The 23,603-nt window shown below is 45.6% G+C and overlaps 1 protein-coding gene across 1 annotated transcript in view; it reads left to right on the forward strand.

The window, feature by feature from the left end:
* The window catches only part of LOC308635509 (uncharacterized protein), a gene marked incomplete at its 3' end in the record, with an annotated part of 193,378 nt that extends 170,603 nt beyond the window's left edge, over positions 1–22,775 (forward strand). Inside the window, exons 5-6 of the mRNA XM_081269934.1 lie at positions 2,515–2,699; positions 22,640–22,775. Of these exons, the coding sequence (XP_081126060.1) occupies positions 2,515–2,699; positions 22,640–22,775 (321 nt within the window). The remainder of the gene's footprint in view (positions 1–2,514; positions 2,700–22,639) is intronic.
* Between the last annotated feature and the right edge of the window lie 828 nt (positions 22,776–23,603).

The raw sequence follows: 23,603 nt of genomic DNA on the forward strand, positions 1-23,603 counted from the left end.
CATGTATTCCGTATAATGATGAGGGTCTCCTTCCATCTTCCGTGCAATTCCCCTTCTCCTCCCTTTCCCTCCCACCTCTCTTCCCTATCTAGAGGTAATCTTCTTCTCATGTTCTTCCTCCGTATCCCATTTTGAGTCACCCCCCTTATAACAGAGAAGACAGTCAGCATTTGTTTTTTAGGGATTGGCTAACTTAACTTAGCATCATCTGCTCTAATGCCATCCATTTCTCTGCAAATGCCATGATCTTGTTTTTTTTAGTGCTGCCATGCTCCCCCTTCTTACCCCACTATGAGTCAGCCTTCTTATATCAGAGAAAACATTTGGCATTTTTTTGGGGGGGTTGGCTAACTTCACCTAGCATTATCTTTTGAATGCCATTCATTTACCTGAAAATGCCATGATTTTATTCTCTTTTATTGCTGAATGAGCAGTATACACACACACACACACACACACACACACACACACACACACAGCGTTTTACAAGTCTCCTAGCTAATGTATGAGGGTTCTGATTTCTCCACATCCATGCCAACACTAGTTATCTTATGGTTTTTATTTTTTAAAATTACATCCATCTTATTGGGTGAGAGGTGATATTTCATGGTGATTTTGATGAGCATTTCTATACTAACTTATGTTACCGAACATCCTTTCATGTGTTGTTGGCCATTGTATATCTTGTTTGCAAAATGACCACTACAGTCATTTTCCACTTTTAGTTATTTGTCTCTTGTTTGTTGAGTTATGAGTTTTCAATATCTCTGAATACTAGACCCTGAGAAATATGATTTGTAGTATTTTCACCCATACTGTAGGTTGTCTCCTCACATTCTCGTCTGTTTCACTTAGGTTCTCTAATTTCTTGCACACCGTTCACAGTTTGGTCTTATCACCCTTTCTATATTGGTAAGGTTGGTAGTAATGCTCACTCTTTCTCCTAACAGGCTAGCAAACACCTTTTCAACTTTTGATCCTACTGACAGGAGTTTTAATTCTCTACTTCTTTTACCTCTGCTTTAACTTTTACTACATTCATTCTTCCTCGTGGTTTGGGGTTTAGTTCACTTTCTCTTTTTGAGTTCCTTAATGTGTAAAGTTAAATTGTTGACTTAAGACCGTTCTAAAATAAGGGCTGGAGTCGTGAATACCCCAGCTCTCAATAATTGGTGAAACAGCATGAAGACACGAGGTGTGACTCTACCTTCTCCACAACCAGAGATATGAACCGTAATCATTCTGCTATCATACATGACAAATTGTTAGAGTTAAAAAAAAAAGAGTGAAAAAAAAGTGGTGGAACAACTAGACGAAATGTCAAAACAGAAATAGAGGACTCGGCACAGAGCCGCTGCCAGTGCCCAGAGGTCTCCCGGCCATGGAAACCTCCGGCTCCCCCCGCGGTAACTGCGCTGAGCAGCCCAGACCTCCTGTCCCATCAGCACCCTGCTGTCCCTCTGCTCTGCTCTGATGTCGCATCCTGGATCTCCCCCCCACGCCCCAGCAACCACTGGCTGCAGCCACAGAAGATACCGCTATCCCGGACCCCGTGACTGCAGACGCCTGCTGCTGACCGCAGGAGATGCCTGGTGACAGGGTCCCTACAGCTGCGCCACCGCGGTAGCCAGGCCGTGTGCTGCTGCCACCGCTGCTGGCCAGCTGCCTGCTGCAGGGGAGGCTCCAGGTTTGGTACCCCGTGGCTGCACCTATTTTGGGCAGGGCCTGGGGCAGGGGTGCCAGCATGTTTACCACCACAAGAACCTCAGGTGTCTATTTTGTCGATATCCCTGAGGCACAGGTGGTTTCAGAGGTGGATGACACTAGCATGTTATGTGTGTTCCAGGCACACTCCCTGAGGAGCCTGGTGGAGACAGCCTTCATCTCTGATACCCTCTCTTCCCTGTCTACCATCTCCAGTTTTTCCATCCAACAGGAGATGCACCTAATGTCAGAAAGGTAAGCCCACCCAGGGTGACAGGGTCCTGTATAGCTCTGAATCCAGGAACTGGCCCTGTGCCTCTCAGCCTCAGCCCTCTCCTCTGAACTGTGCGGTGCCAAGATCACTGACCTCATGGTAGGAAAGGCCAGGCCTCTCATACTGCTGCCCCCTTCCCTCCTGGGTGGTCTCCTCACTCCCTCACTTGCCTCACTACCCACTTGGTAATGTCCACAGCCAGGTCATGGTCACAGGTGCTGAAATGGAGGACCAAGGCCACCATGTCCCAGCCCTGACAGAAAACCCGGAGCTCATGGAGGAAAGGCTGAAGGTGAGGAGGACTGAGGTGGGGGTATGAGTATGTAGGAATGGGATGGGGCTTGAGATGCAGAGCATTTCTTCCAGAAACTGGGGTTGGGCAGGCACAATGAGAAGCAGAGCTGTCACTGTCTGCATGCATTCTGGGGACACTGCCAGGGTTGGGTTTGTGTGTGGAACCGTGTGAAAGGCAGTGAGAAATATTTTGTCCCATGGAAGGAACATGGACAGTTTCTTGACCTTTGCTCCTCTTGCAGCTGCAGGGCCACCTCCGGTGCTTGGGGACACTCCAGCTCAAATTCCACCACCTCTACCACCTGAGAGAGAGCTGGACCTGGAAAGGCCTGCAATGGCAGATCCTGACCAAGAACTCCTGCTGGACCCTCAGGCAGCGCCTCTTACCGAGACCAATCCAGAGCCTCCATTCCTTGCCCCTACTTTTGTTTTCTTCCTTCTTTTTATTTTATGTTTTTATTTTTTATGTATGCTTTGCTTCTTTTAAAATGAAACATTCTATTTGTTTTTGAAAAGATTCAGTTAATTGGCATTAAGGGCATTCTCTAAACTGTGCACTAGTCACCACTATGTCCTTCCAGAACATTTTTCTGAATTTGGTGGATATTGAACCACTCCCTCCCCCACCCTCCTGCTAGTCCCCAGCAACCCCTCAGCTTTCTAGTCCCGTGATACGCCTAGTCTGCATTTTTCAAACCAGCGCAGCCTCATTTCTCCTGGGGCACATAATGTGGAAAGAGACTATTTAATAAAGTTTCTTTAGAATGGTAAACGCCATACAGGTCTAAGTTTTCTTTCTTTCTTTTTCTTTTTCTTTTTTTTTTTTTGTGTGTGTGTATGCTGGGGGTTGAACCCAGGAGTACTTTACCAATGAGCTACATCCATAGTCATTTTCCTTTTTCATTTTGAGACAGGGTCTCCTCAATTACTGAGGCTGGCCTCCAACTTGAACCCTTTTGCTCAAGGCAGTGTAATTTGGAAATAGGAAAAAAACTCTTATGTTCAAATTTTTGGAGTACAAATAAATCACCTGTGTAACAGCTGCACCAGGCAATGCCATCCAGCAGGGAATACAACAATGTCCACCTCCTTGTCATTAGGCAAGTAAATCTCCACCCAGTGCTGAACAAAAGAGTATGCAGAGATGTCATTTATGGTAATATCAACAACAAGTCAAACAAATTAATAAAGCACATAGAAACATACATACTCAGAGTAGAGTGTAAGGATATGTAAGTTAAGATACAGGAAAAGGTAAGAAACCCCAGCTCAACTTCCATTACCACCTCTGCCACCTGAGAGAGCACCAGGGTCAGAAACACCTTCAACAGCAGCTTCAGGCCTGTGGCTCCTAGAGGCCCCACAGCCAGCCCCACCCACTGAGGGCCCCATGCACCTGCTCCCACCCCAGAGCTCCCTTTCCCCCTTCTCTCATTTTTTCTCCTTTTCATTTTATGTATTTATTTTTTTTACAACTAGTTTATTTCATAATTTAAGGTTGTATTTTTTAAAACATTCAGCTTATTGGCTTCAAGTGCATCCCATTGTCCTGTACCTGGTACCCGCACCCACTCCTTCCCCCTCTTTCTCTTGCTAGTCTCCAAGGAACACTCATTATTCTCTCCCTTTGATTTGCCTCTACTGGGTTTTTTTCACATCAGTGCAGGGTGACTTCTGTTTGGCCACATAATATTGGAAGGGACTGTTTAAGTTTGAATTTTCTTTGAATGGTAGATCCCATATTGGTCTAAAAGGTTTTATTTTTCATTATTTGATTTTTGTTTGTTTATTTATTTATTTATTGGTACTAGGGATTGAACCCAGGGGTGCTTTACCACTGAGCCACATCCCCCGTTCTTTTTCTTTCTAATTTTGATATGAAGTCTCACCAAGTTGTTGAGGCTCTCCCTAAGTTGGGGAAACCGGCCTCCAATTGGCAATTGTCCTGCCTCATCCTCCCGAGTCACTGGGATACAAGTATGCACTACCTGCAGCAGGCCTATGTTTATATGTAAAAAAGTAAAGCTCCTTAGAAAATACTTTCATCATATTGAAGTTGAAAATGTTTTTCTGTGACTGAAGAGTCAGAAGTCACAAAGGAAATACTGGCTTCTTGTGGAAAAACAAAAAGAAGATAGATACTTATAAAGACCAACCATAACCAGCAAAGTGTTCCTTTAAAACCCAGGCTGAAAAAAAAAAAAAACACAACAAAGCCTAGACGGATAAAATATTAGTTATTAGGTGTCCCCCAAAAGCTCATGTGTGAGACAATGCAAGAAGGTTTAGAGGTAAACTGATGATTAGTAAATTAGTCACCTGTCAGGGGTGTGTGTGAGTGTGTGTGTGTGTGTGTATGCTGGGGTTAAACCTAGGGACACTATGGACTGGTAAGGTGTGAATGGAGGAGGTGGGTCAGTGGGGGCTGTGCCTTTGGAGTCTATATTGTTGTTTGTATTCTTGATAATTGCCATTCTGACTGGAGTGAGATGAAATAGTTTTGATTTGCATTTCTCTAATTGCTAGACATGAAAGATTAACATTTTTTCATATATTTGTCCTCTTCTGAGAAGTGTCTGTTCAGGTCCTTGGCCCATTTACTGATTGGGTTATTTGGTTTTTTCCGGTGCTTAGCTTTTTGAGTTCTTTATATACCCTAGAGACCCTATCTGATGTGTGAGGGGAAAAGATTTGCTCCCAGCATGTAGGCTGCCTGTTCACCTCACAGATTGTTTCTTTTGCTGAGAAGAAACTTGTTAGTTTAAATCCATCCCATTTATTGATTCTTTTTACCAAAAAATTCCACCAGAAAACTTCTAGAACTAGTAAATGAATTCAGGAAAGTAGCAGGATATAAAATCAACACCCATAAATCAAAGGCATTTCTGTATATCAGTGCCAAATCCTCTGAGAGGGAAATGAGAAAAACTACCCCATTTTCAATATCCTGAAAAAAAAATACTTGGGAATCAACTTAACAAAAGAGGTGAAAGATCTATACAATGAAAACTAAAGAACCCTAAAGAAAGAAATCAAAGAAGACTTTAGAAGATGGAAAGATCTCCCTTGCTCTTGGATACACAGAATTAATATTGTCAAAATGACCATACTACCAAAGGCCCTTTACAAATTTAATGCAATTCCAATCAAAACCCCAATGGCATTCCTCATAATAGAAAAAGCAATCATGAAATTCATCTGGAAAAATAAAAGACCCAGAATAGCTAAAGCAATCCTTAGCAGGAAGAGTGAAGCAGGTGGCATACCAGACCTTAAAACTATACTATAGTAACAAAACCAGAATGGTATTGACATCAAAACAGACTGGCAGACCAATGGTACAAATAGAGGACACAGAGAGTAACCCACAAAATTACAATTATCTTATATTAGACAAAGATGCCAAAAACATGCATTGGAAAAAAGATAGCCTCTTCAACAAATGGTGCTGGGAAAACTAGAAATCCATATGCAACAAAATGAAATTAAACCCCTATCTTTCCCCATACAAAAAACTCAACTCAAAGTGGATCAAGAATCTAGGAATAAAACCAGAGACTCTGCATCTAACAGAAGAAAAAGTAGGGGGGCTGGGGTTTGGCTCAGCAGTAGAGCACTTGCCTAGTGCGTGTGAGGCCCTGGGTTTGATCCTCAGCACCCCATATAAAAATAAATAGATAAAGATATTGTGTCCAACTAGAACTAAAAAAATAATTTTTTAAAAAATAAAGAAGAAAAAGTAGGCCCTAATCTCCATCACGTGGGATTAGGCCCCAACTTCCTTAATAAGACTCCTATAGCACAAGAATTGAAACCAAGAATGTTCCTTTTTTTTCCTTGATCTCTCTAGGTGATGTTTTGTTAGTTTTGATGATCTTTTCAAAGAAACAACTTTAGATTTTATGGAAATTCTATCTACAGTATTTTTTGTTCTCTCACTTATCCTCATCTTTAATCTGTGTTATTTCCTTCCTTCATTTAACTTGGGTTTAGATCATAATTATTTTTCTAGGCTGTTAATATGTAAATTAAGGTATGGAAATTAAATTAAGTCAACAGACAGTTGCCTTGAAGACAATACACAGAGTTCAACTTAAACCACAATGAAATATCACTGCACAGCTATTAACATAAAAAATAGTCACCACACCAAAAGCTGTAAAGAGGCAGGGAAGCTGGTTCACTCACATGTTGCTGGTAGGAATTTAAAATAGCATAGCCACTGTGGAAAACAGTTTTTTAAAAAACAAATATCATTTGATGTATCAAATGTATGTCTGAGAATTTATGCAGAGCCATGAGGATATTAATATTCACACCTCTCAAAATACCCTTATATTCAATCTTTTCTAGCTTTGTTATTTGTAAGAGCCCAAACTGGAATCAACCCAAATGTCCATTTCTAGATGACTGTACACCCAAACTGTGCTACATCCATAACACGGAAAACTGCTCAGCAGTAAAGAGGAATAAAAGCAGATACATGCAATGACCTGTATGAATCTAAGGAAAATTGTCCTGAATGAATTAAAAAAACAATCACAAAAGAACACATACGGAGGGTCTATTTGATCTATGTAAAATTCATAAAATGATAAAATCATAGAAATGGGAGAAATGGAGGGTGGGGACAGGATAAAAACATGGTGTGGCTTTAAAGGACAAGGTGTGGGCTGTCTGCAGAGATGGAGATGCTCTGCATCCTGACTGTATCTGTGTTATCCTTGGTAATATTGAACTATAATTTTTCAAGCTATTACCTCTGGGCAAAAGTGAATAAAAGGTACACAGGATCTGTTATTTTTATGCTTATAAATGAAAATGTTTATTTAAAAACAGAAACAACCCAGGGACTGGGGGTGTGACTGTGGGAGAGCACTTGCTTAGCACACATAAGGCCGTGGGTTCATCCCCAGCACCCATTGGCCCAACAGTAGAGTATTTTTTTTTTAAAGAGAGAGTGAGGAGAGAGAGAGAGAGAGAGAGAGAGAGAGAGAGAGAGAGAGAGAGAGAGAGAGAGAGAATTTTAATATTTATTTTTTAGTTCTCGGCGGACACAACATCTTTGTTGTTATGTGGTGCTGAGGATCGAACCCGGGCCGCACGCATGCCAAGCGAGCGCGCTACCGCTTGAGCCACATCCCCAGCCCCGAGTATTTGTTTTTAATGGTATCTCCTAAAGTCAGGTGTTTGCAGTTTTGTGCACATGTCTGATATTTTCTGAAAAAAAAATTGGGTGATATGATTATAGATGATGTTAAGCTTTTATTTCACATTTTAAAAGATCAGTGCAAGCTTCATTAGTTTTATGTAATGCAAACAGCCTTTATTCATTGTGATTCTGCAAAAACAAATAAAAGGCTGAAAACCAAACAGCAGAAAGTAGGAATCCCAACTGGAGGAACTAGAAATCTCCTACATTATGAAATGAAAATTTTACAGATGGGAATGTAAAGTGATTTGACCACTTTGGAAAACAGATTGAAAATGTCTTTACAAGTTGGATATACAGGGGAAGATACCAGGGTGGGGATGTAGCTCAATGTTGGAACGATTTCCTCACACACACAAGTCCTGAATTCAATCCCCAGCACTTTTTTTTTTTTAAGTTGGATATAAGCTATCACATAATCTAAACCAAGTGCAGTAAAACTGTAAGTCCATAAAGTGACTTTTGGAGGAAGGTACATATGAACGTGTTTCTAGTAATTCCTGAAGACTTGGAAACAATGCAGATGTCCATTAGCAGATGAAGGTCGGAACAAACCACAAGTATCTACACACTGCCATGCGAGGATGAACGGTGGACACAAGAATACCATAGACAAATCTGAAAATTATTATGTTGAAAGAGGCTAGACACACTAGAGGCTAGGCACATTTATTTTTTAAAAAACTGTAGAGAATGCAAACTAATCAAGAGAGTGACAGAAAGCAGATGAGTGACTGCTTGGGTTAGAGGGAGTAGGAATAGCAGGCAGAAAGTGACTGCAGAGGACCAGTACATGTCAAGATGATGAATGCATATGTTCACTTTGATGGTTAGTTTTCCATTACTGCAGCAAACTACCTGAGATAATCAACATATAAAGAGGAAAAGTTTATTGTGGCTTACAGGTGTGGAGGTTTCAATCCATAGCTGAGTGGACCCTTTGCTTTTAGGGCTGTGGTGAGGCAGCTTATCCTGGCAAGAGGAGTTAGGAGATCAAACCATTTGCCCCTAGGCCCCAATTCCTAAAGGTCCCATCACCTAATTGTGCCATAGGTGGGAACCAAGCCTGTAAATGGCCCTTTGGGGAACATTTCAGATTCAAATTATTGCATTCACTGTCCTAATTGTGGTGATGGTCTTACAGGTGTGCACACATGTGAATGCTTGCCAAGTTGTAGGCTTTAAGTGTGTGCAGTGCTTTGTGTGGCGATCTGCTCATGCAGATGTGTTTACATAGGAATAAATCAAATAAAAACTCTCATATGAAAAGCTTTACAAGAGGAAGAGGGGGAATTGTATAAGATGCTGGCAGTCTGGGCCCTCTTCCATGCCCAGGTCCAAGCTTGGGAAGAGGGACAAACACTGCCGGGCCCTCTGCAGTTTCAGCTCCCTCCACGTGAGTGTCATCCTCAATGAAAAGGAGCACAGTGAAACACTGGGCAGGCCCACCTGTCCAGCCAGTCACCCTAGGCCTTCTGGAAAGCACCTGTCCAGCACAGCACCTCTCCTTCATAAGCATTGCCCAATAAATCTTATGTAAAGATATGAACTTTAGGGGCTGGGGCTGTAGCTCAGTGGTAGAGCACTTGCCTAGCATACGGGAGGCACTGGGTCGGATCCTCAGCACCACATAAAAATAAACAAATAAAATAAAGGCATTCTGTCCATCTACAACTACAAAACTTTTTAGTTATTTAAAAAAGAAGATATATCTCATCCATCTCCAGGTGTCTTCTTGGGTGTCTCAGCAACCTATCCTGCTGCCCTAGCACAACAGGGCCTCCCAAAACTTCAGATCCCTCTTCACCAGAGTGTGTGCTCTGAGGCATTCTGTAAAGTACATGTGACTGGGGACCTGCACTTTTTTTAATATTTATTTTTTAGTTTTAGGTGGACACAATATCTTTATTTTGTTTTTATGTGGTGCTGAGAATGAAACCCAGTGCCTCATGCATGCTAGGCGAGCGTGCTATCACTTAAGTCACATCCCCAGCCCCAGGACTGTGCTTTTATAACGAAGCCTAACATGACTTATCAGAGCAAAGGAAAGTGCACTGCAGCCCCAGAGGCCAGCTGCGGTGCTCCAGGTGGTATTAGGACTGATGACATTTCCACCTCTCTCCCTTATCTGTAAAGGTGGACTGTGTTAGCCCGGGTCCTGGTGATGCAGAACCCAGCAGAGGCTGCACATGGCCACCCATCCTCAAGCTCTCACAGCAAGTGTGGAGCATGAATGTCTGCCTGAATTAGTCAGTTTTCTGTTGCTCTAAGATAATATGTGAGCACTGTCAATCTCACACACACAAGTCCCTGAATTCAATCCGCAGCACTGCCATGCGAGGATGAATGGTATAATCTGTTTAACTCACAGTTTGGGAGGCTGAGAGCCCAAGATTGGACAGCCCATCTATTTGGCCTCTCCTGAAGTCCTCCTGGCAGGCAGCATTGCAGGGTCGGAGCATATTGCAGACGAGATCACAGGACAAGATAGGAAGCTGCCAGAGCTAGGCTTGCTCTTTTTATAAGAACCTGTTCTCTGGAAACTAGCGAGTCTCCCACAATACCTACATTAATCTGTGCCCCCAATAACCTAACCACCTTCTACAAGGTGCCAACTCTTAAAGACCCCAGCACATCTCAATGATCACCTTGCGGTGGGCCAAGATTCCAGCACAGAAACTTTTGGTGAGGACGGGCAGAGGAATGAAGCTGCCACACCAGTCTACTAAAGACTCGTGGCACTGATAAGCCAATGCACCCCAACAGTTTGGTTTCCAAGTTTTCTTTGAAAAGCACAGGAAAAGAAAGAAAGAAAGTACAAAAATGTTTTCTTTTCCAGATCCCAGCAGAACGGTGTGGAGAACACTCTTGGAAGCTCCGTTTTTCCTGAGCTCCATGTCCCTTCTCCAGCGCTGACCAGGTTCCTGGGAGCAATAATGACACACAGAACTGTAGTCAGGCCCAGAACCAGGGGTACAGGGCAGGAAGAGGTCTCGGGCGACCTGGGGCTCCCAGCCTGCTGCCAGTTCCCCTCAGCAGCCTCAGGCAGGCAGAGGAGGGGCTTCTGCCCACACCAGCTGCAGCCCCTCACGCCCTGAACCCAGGGCAGGAGATAAAGACAAGGCACCCACAGGGAGGACAGGACAGGAGCCTGTGGGCAGAGAAGCCTGCTCTCCACAGGCACCGCAGACGCAGGTCTCTGCTGTGGTGACGGCTGGGAAATTGCACAGGCACCTTGACTCCTTCAAGCCCACTAACTAGGGATCCTGGGAATCCAGTAAACCTGCCCTTTGTTGGTCCACAGGCAAAGAACTGGGATCTCTACATATGAACCTGTACTCTCCAACATGGCACATTATTTGGATGGAGGACTTCTTATGATACACCATCTTTACTACCCTGTAATTCATTTCCAAATAAAGAATGGTCACCTGGTCAGTAGATTTCCCCCCCCCCCCAAAAAAAAACCCATAAATTTTACACAAACATAGTACCAAGGAGCTAATAAAATCTATGAAATGTTAGAACAATGTTTGGGATCACTCAAGCCAGCTTTCTCTCAATACTCAAATACAGTCAGGGTTGGGAGTTCAAGTGTGAACTCAGCAGGGGAAGAGGCAGGGAGGAACTGGACCAGGACCCTGCCCTGCAAGCTGGTGGAGGAGACGTGAACTCCTCTGCACACAGGGAGGTGAGGATTGTAGAAATCAGCACAGGGCATCACAGGACAGCAGAAAGGGACCTAATTTGGACTGAGAGAGGGGAAAATACAAGGAAAATTTCACTGAGGAAGGGAGACAAAGTGAGCCTGGAAGGAGGATTGGAAATATGTCCACCCTACAAGGAGAAGATGAGGACACACAGAGGGGTGATGGTTAATTTTAGTGTCTGTGTGGGTGGATTAAGGAATACCTAGAGAAGTGGGAAAGCGTATCTGTGGGTGTGTGTCCCCGAGGAGATGGCCTGCGAGTCAAAGTGGAAGAGGTGGGGAAGTCCACCCTCCATGTGGGTGGGCACCTGACAATTGACTGGGGAAGTTCCACCCTCCACGTGGAACCATGCAATCGATGGGGGCCCAGACAGAGCAGAAACAGAGAAAAGGGTTTTTGTCTCTCTGCTGGAGCCAAACACTCTCCTCCTGCAGCCTTGGACATCAGAACTCTCTGGCTTTGGGATCCCAGGATTACACCAGCAGAACCGCAGGCTCTCAGGCCTTCACCTCAGTCTGAGAATTACATCACTGTCTTCCCTGGTTTTAAGACCTTTGAACTTGGACTGAGCCACACTACCAGCATCCCAGGGTTTCCAGCCCAAAGACAGCTTGTCGCAGGACACTGTGCCTCCAAAAATCACATGAGCCAATTCCACCAAAAAAACTCTCTCTCTCTTTTTCCCCTCTGTCTGTCTGTCTATCTATCTATCCATTCATACCATGAGTTCTGTCTCTGATTTATACAAAAAGAAATAGCCTCAGAGTGGGGATGTGGCTCAGTGGGTAAGCACCTCTGGGTTCAATCCCTGGTGGCAAAAAAATAAAAATAAAATTTAAAAAGTAAAGGAGGAAAGACAGAAAGAGCCTGAGACAAGCTTAAAACACTCTGGATGCTCGCATGACAAACAAATGAAGTGATTAATAGCGAACCAGCAGGCCAAGGGCCCTTATGCCATGAAAAGGTCAATTTTTTTTAACATTTTTACTGTAAGTGGACACAATAAACTTATTTTACTTATTTATTTTACACTTTTAGTTGTAGATGGACACGATACGTTTAGTTTATTTATTTACTTTATGTGGTGCTGAGGATCAAACCCAGGGCCTCACACGGGCTAGGACAGTTACAATGTTTTCCTGGGTTTCTTGCACAGGAACCCCATTTTTACAAATCTTTTCACCCCATCCCAATCCTTACCAAGTTCTGCAGCCCTTATCTGTCAGCTTGTGCCCAAATTAAACTCCTTTGCTTTAGGTGAGCTACAGGGTGCTTCACAGGCCCTGGGATTTCCTCAAAGGGCAATAGAGGGCCAAGCATCTATGTGAATGTCACATACCTGTGTGGAGGCCCAGGCAGAGGCAGCTTTCAGACTGTGACAAGGCAACTGACACTCAGCAGGTAGTAAACACAGGTTGGTGGAGGGATGGACACACACACACATTCCATAAAAGCTGTGAGGGCTCCAGCAGCAGCCATGTGCACAGCACTCAGGAGAGAAACTCCCACCTGCACCATGTGCAGGTCCAAGACAGCCCCAGCTGGAGCAAAAGAGGAGGCTGAAGAAGAACAGGGGCAGCCCCCAACCAAGCAGCTGACACCCCAAATCTGGTCCTGGACCATTATAGTGGCCTCTTCCCTCTAACAGTTTCCCAAATTTTCTTTCCTGGGTAAATGGATTCCTTCAGGATGCTCCAACCAATGACATAATTCATAAATATGTAAATAGTGTATGGACTCAAGACTTTGTTTTTATGTGGTGGTAGCATCTTACCCAGTGCCTCAAGGTGCTCTACCCTGAGCCATAACTCCAGCCAACATAATTCTTAAGCTAATTAAGCTTCTGTCTCAACCAGTTACCTGGGCCAGAGACTTTCCACCCTTTTCTTTCCACTTAACCACTTTCTCAGGAGTCATCATTCAAGTCCTGACCATATGATATTCCAGGAAGAGGAAATCAGCCTCTGACCTCCAGCAGCTGGCCTGGGTCTACTCCACAGTGGCCTCATTTTAACTAATTACATCTGCCAAGACATCATTTCCAAATCAGGTCATATTTTGGAATTCTAGGTGGACTTGAGATTTTGGCGGATGCTTGCCAAACCTGTATCAGTGCTCACCAGGAGATTGCTGGACAGTACCCCCTACAGCTCCCCACGCCCTGAGCTGGTGCTCACCCTGGGGCCTGCTGCCACCTTTGTGCAACAGTCACTTTGATTACCTGGGAGTGCTGGGGGGGGGGGAGGATGGAGTGGGAGGTTCTTGAAGGTCTGTTAATCATGTCTGCTGCTCACAATGGTCTCCTGGGTGTTTGGACTGGGATTTCTCCTAGAATCATCTTCCCTTGGAGCCCTTCTAGACCAGCTTTCCGGAAAGGGCCAGGCCCTGACAAGCAAACTACTACATTTCAGTGTTGCTCTCCTTTTCATTTCATTTCATTTTTTTTTTGTGCCAGTGCCTGTGCACAGTAGGCAAGTGATCTACCATCAAAGTACATCCCCCAGACCTTAAGTTGATTTGTGTGTTTATTTTTTGATTATTACATTTGTTTGTTTGTTTGTTTGTTTATGTTGGAGGTTGAACCCAGCGCCCACACATGCAAATCACATGTTTTACCACTTAGCTACAACCTCAGGACCACAAACATTGTTTCTACAAATACATGAATAATACATGGTGAATTTTATAAAATTTTAGAAAGGTTTTTTTTTTCCTTTTCATTTCAAGCATTTAAAAATATACCAGTAATGCACAGTGATTTATTTTGTTATGTTTATATACTGAAGACCCTAAGGCTTTGTGCATACTAAGTCAGTGCTGTTCCACTGAGCTATATCCCTAGCCACTGCTGGTGAATTTTTGAAAGCATTTTTCAAATGTGTAAAATGAAGACAAGCCCAAGGAGGGTTAGGGATGTGGCTTAGTGGTAGGGTGCTTTCCTAGCAATAGCTGGGCCCTGGGTTGAATCTCTACCATTACAAAAAAAAAAAAAAAAAAAGAATTAAAGCCCAAGAAAATATAATAATAATAACCCTGATAATCCATTCTCTCCATCTTGAATCCTCTGATTTTTAGCAAGTCATGTGGGCACCTGGATAGAGACTATAATAATGTCCATTTCCCAGTTTCCCTTGTGAAGAGGTGACCAGGTAGGATTAAAGAAAAGTGTCAAATGACAATTTCTAGGCAATGACTCGAGAGAGAGCTCACCGATATCCTTTGTCCTTTCTTCCTTTTTGTTCATTCTGTTACTTATAAATGGGATGCTGTGTTGGAGCAGGAGAGCAGGGCCACACCCTACAGATAGGAGAGAGGAAAAAAGTGAAATTAAGCCACCAGGGTGGTGCACATCTGGAATCCCAGAGGCTTGGGAGGCTGAGGCAGGAGATCTTGTCTCTAAATAAAATACAAAATAGGGCTGGGGATGTGGCTCAGTGGTTGACTGCCCCTGAGTTCAATCCCTAGTACCCCCTACCAAAAAAAAGTGAATTTATTCTGAATCCTGGCTGTCTATGGAAATATCAGAGAAGACCAGGACTACCCACATTCACATTTTTATGTGAAAACTATATAAATTTCTGTCTTGCTTAAGCCACTTCTATTAATTTTCTTTGGCTGCTATAACAAATTACAATCATCTCTCTGTATCCACAGTTTCCACATCCACCATTTCAACCAACCCTGTATCAAAAATATTTGGGAAAAAGGTTATATTTTTGCTGATGTGTACCATATAGTAGGCCTTTCATGGTGGTGTCTGCACTAAATATGTATAGACCTTTTTCTTGTCATTATTCCTTACACAATACAGTATAAGAAATATTAATACAACATTTATACTGTATTAGGTATTATAAGTATTCTAAAGATAGTTTAAAGTATACTGGACAATGTGTGTAGAAAAAAAACCAACTTATAAAAAGAACTTGAGCATTCTTGGACTTTGGTATACATGGGGCAAAACCCATCCCTTGTGGATACCAAGGGATGACTCTAATAAAATTCACTGAATTATATGCTTTCAAATTGTGATGTATGAGTTATATCTCAATTTTTAAAATAACAAAATCTGTCAACCCAAATGTAGCAACCAGGAAGTACTCCGGTGCCAAACAACAGAGTGCCTTCCACAAAACCCACTATAATAATAAAATTAATGTGAACCATTAGTTATTGAGCACTTTCTGGGTTCTAGTGAATTTTTAAATAGGGGAGACCTCAGGGAGATTGTTAATTTTTAACACAGATTTGACACAGATGAGACCCTGGGATATTGGGGGGAAGAATATTCCAAGAAGAGGGTGCAGGGGCATAAGGGACAGAGTGCTTGTTGTATTTAAGGCATATGGGAGACATAGAGGAACAGGAGGCACACAGGGAGCAGGGCCTAGTCCTCTCCTCTTTGCTGGGACTGTCACCAGACCTACTGCCAAAGTGTCCCCATCATTTTCATTATCTGAGCATATTTCCCAGAACAATGACTTGAGGGTCAAGTTGTAGTGTGCATTCTGATTCTGAAGATCCAGCGCAGGCCCTGAGCATGTGAATTTCTAACAGTCTCCCAGGTGATGCTGATGCTGCCAGTTCTGACCCCACGCTTCCTGCAGCAAGGTGGATCTGGTTACCCACTGCTATGTAACAAGCCTTTCCAAACTTGGAGGCAGGGGCTGGGTGTGTAGCTCAGTGACACACTTTCCTAGCAGTCATTAGGCCCTGGGTCCAGTCCCCTGCACCAGATTGGGAGTGGACATGCCAATTTATAGGCACAAGCCATGACTTAGTGTCATGGTGCTGTGAGTTGACTGAACTCAGCTGGGTGGCTCTCCTGCGGGGCCTCCAGTGCAGTTGCCATCAGATGCTGGCTGTGGCTACCTGACTTGGCTTACCTTGGCACTCCTGGCCTGGGATGGCTGAAACTACTGGAGATGGTCAAGCCTAGATCTATGTCCATGCAGCCTTTCCAGGTGACCAGCTTGGGCTTCTTCAGGGTGGCCTGACACCCGACATTGGTAGTTATCTTTTTTCAGAATGAGCTTTGTAAAAGATAGTGAAAACTGCAAGGTGTTTAACACTGTGCTTAGAAATGGGCTCGTTATCACTTCCTTGGTCTTCTAAGGGGCCCACCAAGATTTAAGGAAAGAGCATAACTTCTAGATGGGAGAAATTTCAAAAAAATTGGGGCCATATTTAATCCTTGAAAAAGATTCTAGTAGATTTCTCTCAGGAAAGGCTCATGGGGACACCACTGCATTCTTGAGCTTTACCTACTTGGGTCCTTGCCATCTGGTTTCCTTGTAGATCTAGTCTGTGGGAGACAGTATGCTACCCTAGTTGCATTTTCTGGGGTGGATGGATGAATGGATGGGTAGATGGTTTTTTTGTTTGTTTAGGGAGTCTCATTATGTTAACCAGGCTGGTCTCAAACTGCTGGGCTCAAGCAATACTCCCACCTCAACCTCTTGAGTAGCTGGGACTACAGATACACACCACCTTGCCTGGCTCTCTCCATGTTTTTGTGATAGATTCCAGGGATATTCAAGTGCAGTACAACCACTGCCACCATCATCCAGGACTCCTTGCCTCTGGGGTTTAATTTGGATCTATGTTTTTTTGCTTTTTGTTTTAATTCCTGAAGTGATACAAGTAATCACAGTTTGCAAGTCCCTGGGCTCTGGAAACTGAAGGAATGGTCTGCCACTTAGCTGTCATCTGCCTTTTCGCCCTGTGACTTCAAGAGCTTTGAACTTTCTGATGTTCTTCATCTACAAATCAAAATACTCAGTTTGAAGAGATGCACTAAGGAATAGCAGACAGAGACATCTGGCACATACTAGATGAGTAGGCATGAAAAAAATAAAAATATATCAGTTGTCGGCAGACAGAAAAGAAAAGAAATATTATAGAAGGGATGGTTAGTCAGGTCATTTCTTCTAGAGCAACTGATATGATTTAACAAGAGTTGTGTCACTGTTCCTTTTCTTTGTCCTGGAATTTCCCCATCTGAGTATGAATTCCAAGGAAATCACCTGTCTCAGCTTCTCGAGCCACTGGGATTGCAAGTCCAAAGCCAGCCTTGGCAAAGGTGAAGCGCTAAGCAACTCAGTGAGACCCTGCCTCTAAATAAAATAGAAAATAGGGCTGGGGTGTGGCTCAGTGGTCGAGTGCCCCTGAGTTCAATCCTTGGTATCCCCCCCCTCAAAAAAAAAAAAAAACCTTCTCATTGTCTGATTGGCACCAGGAAGAAAGACCAAACTTTCAGTATCATGATGACCAAGGATGCTGAGCTTCTTTTCATGTGCTGTTGGCTATTTCTATACATTCTTTGGAGAAATGACTTCTTAACACATTTGCCCATTTTCTTTTTTTAAACATTTTTTATTTTTTAGTTGTCAGTGGACCTTTATTTGTGCCTCACACATGCTAGGCAATGCTCTGCCACTGAGCCACTGCCCAGCCCCAGGCCTGTTTTCTAATTCAATTATTTTTTCTTGTTTGTTTTTGAGTTATAGAAGATCTTTAAGTCTTCTAAGATACAACTCATTTATTAGATTAGGTATTGAAAATATTTTCTCTCATTCTATTGTTAGTCTTTTCATTTTCTTCAAGGGAGACCCCAGAGAGAGAGAGAGAGAGAGAGAGAGAGAGAGAGAGAGGGAAGAAGGGGCCACAGGGAAAATGAACCCATGCCAGGGCACATCCCCAGTGAACCACTTCCTCCAGCCGTGTTCCACCTGGCTCCAGTGACCCCCTGGTCAGTCCATTCAAACTAGGATGGACCGGTCAGGTTAAAAGTAGAAAACTAAACCTTTTTCATCAATATACAATATTCGGGGGTAAAACATTTTAAAGTGGAAGAGTAGCTTGGAAAGCTCATCTCGGTGCTCCCTCAACCTCCGCGGGGCTGAAGACGGAGTGGAATAAAACCACGTCCACGACTAGCAAGACCAAGCAAACTCAAACTCAGGGCTGCGCGTACCTTAGGGATGCGAGATGAGATCCCCTGCTGCCTCGGGACCTGCTTTCGGAACGGTTCGGCCGCAGGTCTCAGATCAGGAATTGCCCCCCTCCCCCAAGGCGCCTAGAGCGGGCGGGGGACCCCGGGGTCAGGCGGTAGGTCCCAGTCCCCGCCACCCACCCACTCGAGAAGGAGGGAGAGAGCGGGGGGCTCTCTGGGGGCGCGAGGCTGGAGTCTCCCTCGGTACCCGCAGCCTCCCCCGCGGGACCCGACCCTTCAAGCCGCGGCGCTCCCCGCCCCGGGCACCTGCCGGTACCGCCAGAGCCCGCCAACCCGCACCGCCCCTCACGCTGGCTCCCGCCCGCCTACCAGCCCCCGACCCCGGCCCCAACCCCAACTCACCCTCCGTTGGGGAAAGAAGAAGAAATAGCGGCTCTCCGGGGGCGGCGTCTCTAGGAGCAAAACCACGGATCCGCGCTCAAAAACCGCAACCGCCGCGCCTCAGAGGCCAGGATGGCGCGGGGCGGGGCCAGAGGACGCACGTGGCTGGGGCTTGGGGCGTGGCCTACCCCGAGGGAGGAGGATCTTAGGGTCCTAGGGGTGGGACCAGGGGGCGGGGACCAAGAACTATGATCTGAGCTGGGACCAATGAGATGGCTGGCTTGATTTTGTGGGCGTGGCCCTCCCCAAGGGAGAAGAGGCAGTGGGCGTGGCCAGAGTGGAGGGGCGTGGCGAAAGACAGGGCTATGCCTGTTTGACCCTGGGAGAGAGTTTCTCAAGGATTATGTGGGAAGAGAGAGTGGGGCTTGGAGTTATAGGTGTCTGAGTTCAAGTCTTTACTGGCCTGCAACCTCAAGCAAGCCACTTCATCTCTCTGACCCTCAGTTTCCTTCTGTGAAAAGCAGATGATCACAGGGCTAGGGATATAACTGAGTTGGTAGAGTGCTTGCCTTGCATGCTCAAGGCCCTGGGTTCAATCCCCAGCACTACAAAAAAAATAAATAAATAAATAAATAAATAAAAATTAAAGAGAGAGAAAGAAAAAAACAGATGATCTTATGATCTCATTTCATGGGATTGTTTAGAGGAATGAGATACTCGCAGAGCTCTCAGCAAGGTTCCTGGCATATCATAAATGCTAAGTTATTATCATTATTATTATTTGCTTTGCTGCCCTCTTCTTATTATTAAGAATCCATTGGGAATCCATTGCTTCAATTCTTTATAACTTAAGTATGTTTATTCTTTATCATATGTATATCAAAGAATCATAACAAATATATACATAGCACTTACCAGGTCCTCTTTAAAGGTTTTGCATATTTTTGCAGCAATTTCTTCATGATTAAAGTGTCTGGTAGCTGAGACACTGACATTATTTACTTTTCCAATAACAGAGTAATGGATGAATTTTAACTCGGGAGGCCCTGTAAAACTTCTGCATGTAGCTAATCCCCACACAACATTACCTCTCCAATTCGACTTTGAATTTTTCACAACAGTATGACATGAAATCATTCATTGGAAGTTGCATGGGGAACTGGAGGTAGCTGGTCTTTATAATCCAACATCTTATTTTACAGACAAAGGATACAAGCATCTCAAATTATGGATTATAAATTCCGTGACAATTCATGGAATGTGGTTGTTTGAGATGTTTCCTTTGTCTGACTTTACTGAGACGTGCCTCTTTGCAAGGTCTGTGAGCCCACTGATATATCTTCATGAAAAAACTGATTCTCTTTCAGAGAACCTTTGTAGGGCTTTCTTCTTTTCTGTGCTCTGACAGAATTCTCTACACAGCCCTACCATCTGCAACAGGTGGTGTTGACTCCACCCTTCGCATGTTGACCTCTGGTCAGAACTGGCCAATCAGAGAAGGTCTTCGTTCTGCACTCACTGTGTTCTCTCTCTGTCTCTCTCTCTCTCTCTCTCTATCTATCTATCTCTCTGCTGTTGCCACCATTGTTGCTGTTCTGCCAGGAGGAAAACTACCCAAAGAAGGTACTAAAGGAAAGCAGGCGATATAGACCAGGACCAATGAGTTTTAGCTGAATCCTGAAGTCAGTCAGTCCCTGGATTATTTAGTGATGGAATCCACCAAATCCCTCCCTTACCTCCTCTGAAAGCAGTGTAGATTGAGTTTCTGCCATTTACAGAGTCTCTTTGATGTTCTTTCTTTGCTGACTCCAATGCTTGTCCTGCATCTTCCATTAACTCTGACTTCAACTTTATATCTCAGCCAACTATGTCTGCCAAGCCTTCTTTAAACCCACCCCTCACCAAATAACACTATTTCTGCCTTGAACTTATCACAGTTGCTAATTAAGCTTTTACACTTTGAGTATCCCTTATCAGAAATATTTGGGACCAGAAGTGTTTTGGATTTCTGATTTTTTTCTTGGATTTTGGAATATTCACATGTATATAATTAAATATCTTGGGTATGGGACCAACTATAAACATGAAATATGTTTGTTCCACATACACCTTATACACATATCCTGAAGATAATTTTACAAAACATTTTAAATATTTTTTGTACCAGGGATTAAACCCAGGGGTGCTTTACCATTGAGCCACACTCCAGCCCTTTTCATGTTTTGTTTTGAGACAGGGTCTCCCTAAGTTGTTTAGGGCTTCGCTAACATTTTAAACAATTCTGTGCATAAAGCAAAGTATCATTCCTAAAGATAATGGGGACAGTAAAACACCATGTTACTGGATATCTTCTCTCTGTTCCCCAAACCCTAGTCAAGTTAAGGGAATGATGAAAGCAAGCCTGGGCAGTAGATTATCTTGAAGGAAATTGTCTTTGTCTTGTGAACACCGGCAACTGGGGCAAGTTACTGTTATCTGTCAAAAGATATTTCAGAACAGTTGCTACTTGAACTGCTGCTTATACAGGTAATCAAAGTAAGCTAATTCTGGTGTCACTGCTTCTGCAGCCTAACATATAAAACTTCTCTCTCAGTGGGGACTGGTACAGAACTGAAGTCACTGTGGAAAGTGTGTCACTCATCCGGCCAGTTTCCACTGGACAAAATGCTGTGAGGGAGAGGAGGTGCTACTTGGTAAAGCACCTTGATGGATGGAGGTGCTGTTGGTCTGTAATCCCTGAACTCTTCTTGGAGCAGTTACTGATCTCTTGCAGGCTTTTGGCCGTAAACCACGTCTCTCATGCCATTTCTGGGTACTTTCTTTGTCTTTGCTGCAACCTACTCCACTGCCGCCCAGGGAATCAGTGTCAACTGTGGTCTGTGGCATGTTCCGGGTCCTCCGGGGAGAGGGAACCCTGGAGGGCTCCCTGGAGGCAGCATCCTAAGCACTCAGAGCACTTGATAAATATCCGATGGGAAAAGGGCCTAAGCCCCTGGGAACCACCATTCTTATTTTCTTCCCATCCCCCTCCCCTCCCTTTGTCTAATCCAGTGAACTTCTACCCCTACCCTGGCCATTGTGAGTCAGTATCCACTTATCAGAGACAACATTCGGCCTTTGGTTTTTTGGGGATTGGCTTATTTTGCTTAGCTTGATAGTCTCCAGCTCTGTCCATTTGCCTGCAAATGCATGATTCCCTTCATCTTCATGGCTGAGTAATATTCCATTGAATATATATACCACATTTTCTTTATCCATTCATCTATGGAGGGGCACCTAGGTCGCTTCCATAGCTTAGCTGTTGTGAATTGAGCTACTATAGACATTGACGTGGCTGCCTCACTGTAGTGTGCTGATTGTAAGTCCTTTGGGTGTAGACCAAGGACCGGGATAGCTGGGTCAAACAGAACCACCTTTCTTTTTGTGGCCATGACCTCCATCACTCCCGGGGCCTCCTGCACGCGGACCCCTAACAGCGGTCATGTCCTGTGGCCGGCTCTCTCCGCTGAGGCCCATCTGTGTGGTGACAGGCGTCCGGTTGCTCCTTCCTCAGTGCCATTCTGTGTGTGGGGGGGGGCACGGCTGGGTCAGGCACTCACCCCTCAAGGGACGCTTGGTCCTTTCCACATGTGGCCCTTGTAGTAATGGCTGCCACAAACGTGGGCACGCCCGTGTGGCCTCGCTCAGCGCACCTTGGTCCTGAGGATGGGGACGCTTGGTGGATTTGGGGCACTCTTGGGGAGCAGGAGGTTTGGGGCAATAGATTTCGAGGCCACCGAGGACAGAGGAGGCACCTGCCAGGGGCAGGGCGGGGAGCGGGGAGGACCGGGCCAGGGATCCAGGGGCTCCTCGGAGTCGCCTGGCGGAGGAGGCCGTGGGAGACCCTGCCACGGAGCAGGCGTCCGTCCAGCAGGACAGCGTGCCTGTCGGCTGCCCCGGAGGGGACGGTCACTGCAGCTTTCCTGGGGGTGACGGCGCCAGCAGCCAGGCACCTCCCACAGCCTCAGCCATGGCACCAGGGCCACCCTCTGCCCATGAGGACCCTGGGGCAGAGAGGATGTCCGTGGCAGGGCCAGGCCCCTTTGTCCACCGCCACCCGTGGACAGCAGGTGGGTTGCTGCCCTCCCGCCGCAGCCTGAAGGGGCTCTGTGGGTCCCGCAGGTCAGCCGCCCCGTGATGGAGAAGGTGTCCTACGCGCTCAAGATGGAGGTGCCCGAGTGCTGCCTGCTGCTGTCGGCCAGGTAGGGGCGGGGCTGCGGGAGGGGCGGGGCCTTGAGGGAGGGGCGGGGCTATGGGGTGGGTGGGGCCTAAAGGTATGGAGTGGGCCAGGGAGGGGCGTGGCCTCGAGGTACAGGGTGGGGCTGCTGGAGGGGCGGGGCCTCAGAGGAGGGCAGGAACACGGGAGGGGTGTGGCCTCGACCTGGGGCAGGGCTGTGGGGTGGGCGGGGCCCCAAGGTATGGGGCGGGGCTGGGTAGGGGTGTGGCCTTCAGGGACAGGGTGGGGCTGCAGGAGGGGCGGGGCGTCGGGGTCTGGGCAGGAACACAGGAGGGGTGTGGCCTCGAGGTGTGGGGCCAGGCTGTGGGATGGACCGGGCCTCAAGGTATGGGTCATGGGACTCAGGGCAGGACTTCAGGGGGTGGGAGTGTCTGGAATGTCACAGTCTATATCCTGGGTCCCTTTGGATCAAAGGACCTTTGGCCATCTCAGTGCTTCTTGACTGTCCTGTGGTCACAGCCCCTGGGGAATCTCATATTTAAAACAAACAAACAACCCCCCCCCCAAACCCGAGGCTTCACTCCCCAGAAAGACGCCATACTCATAAAATAGAGGACCTCGGGGGACAGTGACAATGTGTTCACAAGGCCCTTTGTGAAGGGTGGGTCGCACAGTGTTGCCGCCTCGCACTGGGGGCCGGGAGAAGGCGGAGAGTGAGGGTCCCCAGGTCCTCTCCTCCCATCCAGGGTGTCCCCTCGGGGCGGCTCATGGACAGGAGCCTGTCTCCCGGGTCTCGAGGCCAGGAAATGCAGCGTTCGACTGCTGCTGGCGCCAGGGTCTGGCGGTCCCCTTCATCG

This window comes from Spermophilus citellus (assembly GCF_964194105.1).
Source record: "Spermophilus citellus genome assembly, chromosome: 17".
NCBI lineage: Eukaryota > Metazoa > Chordata > Mammalia > Rodentia > Sciuridae > Spermophilus > Spermophilus citellus.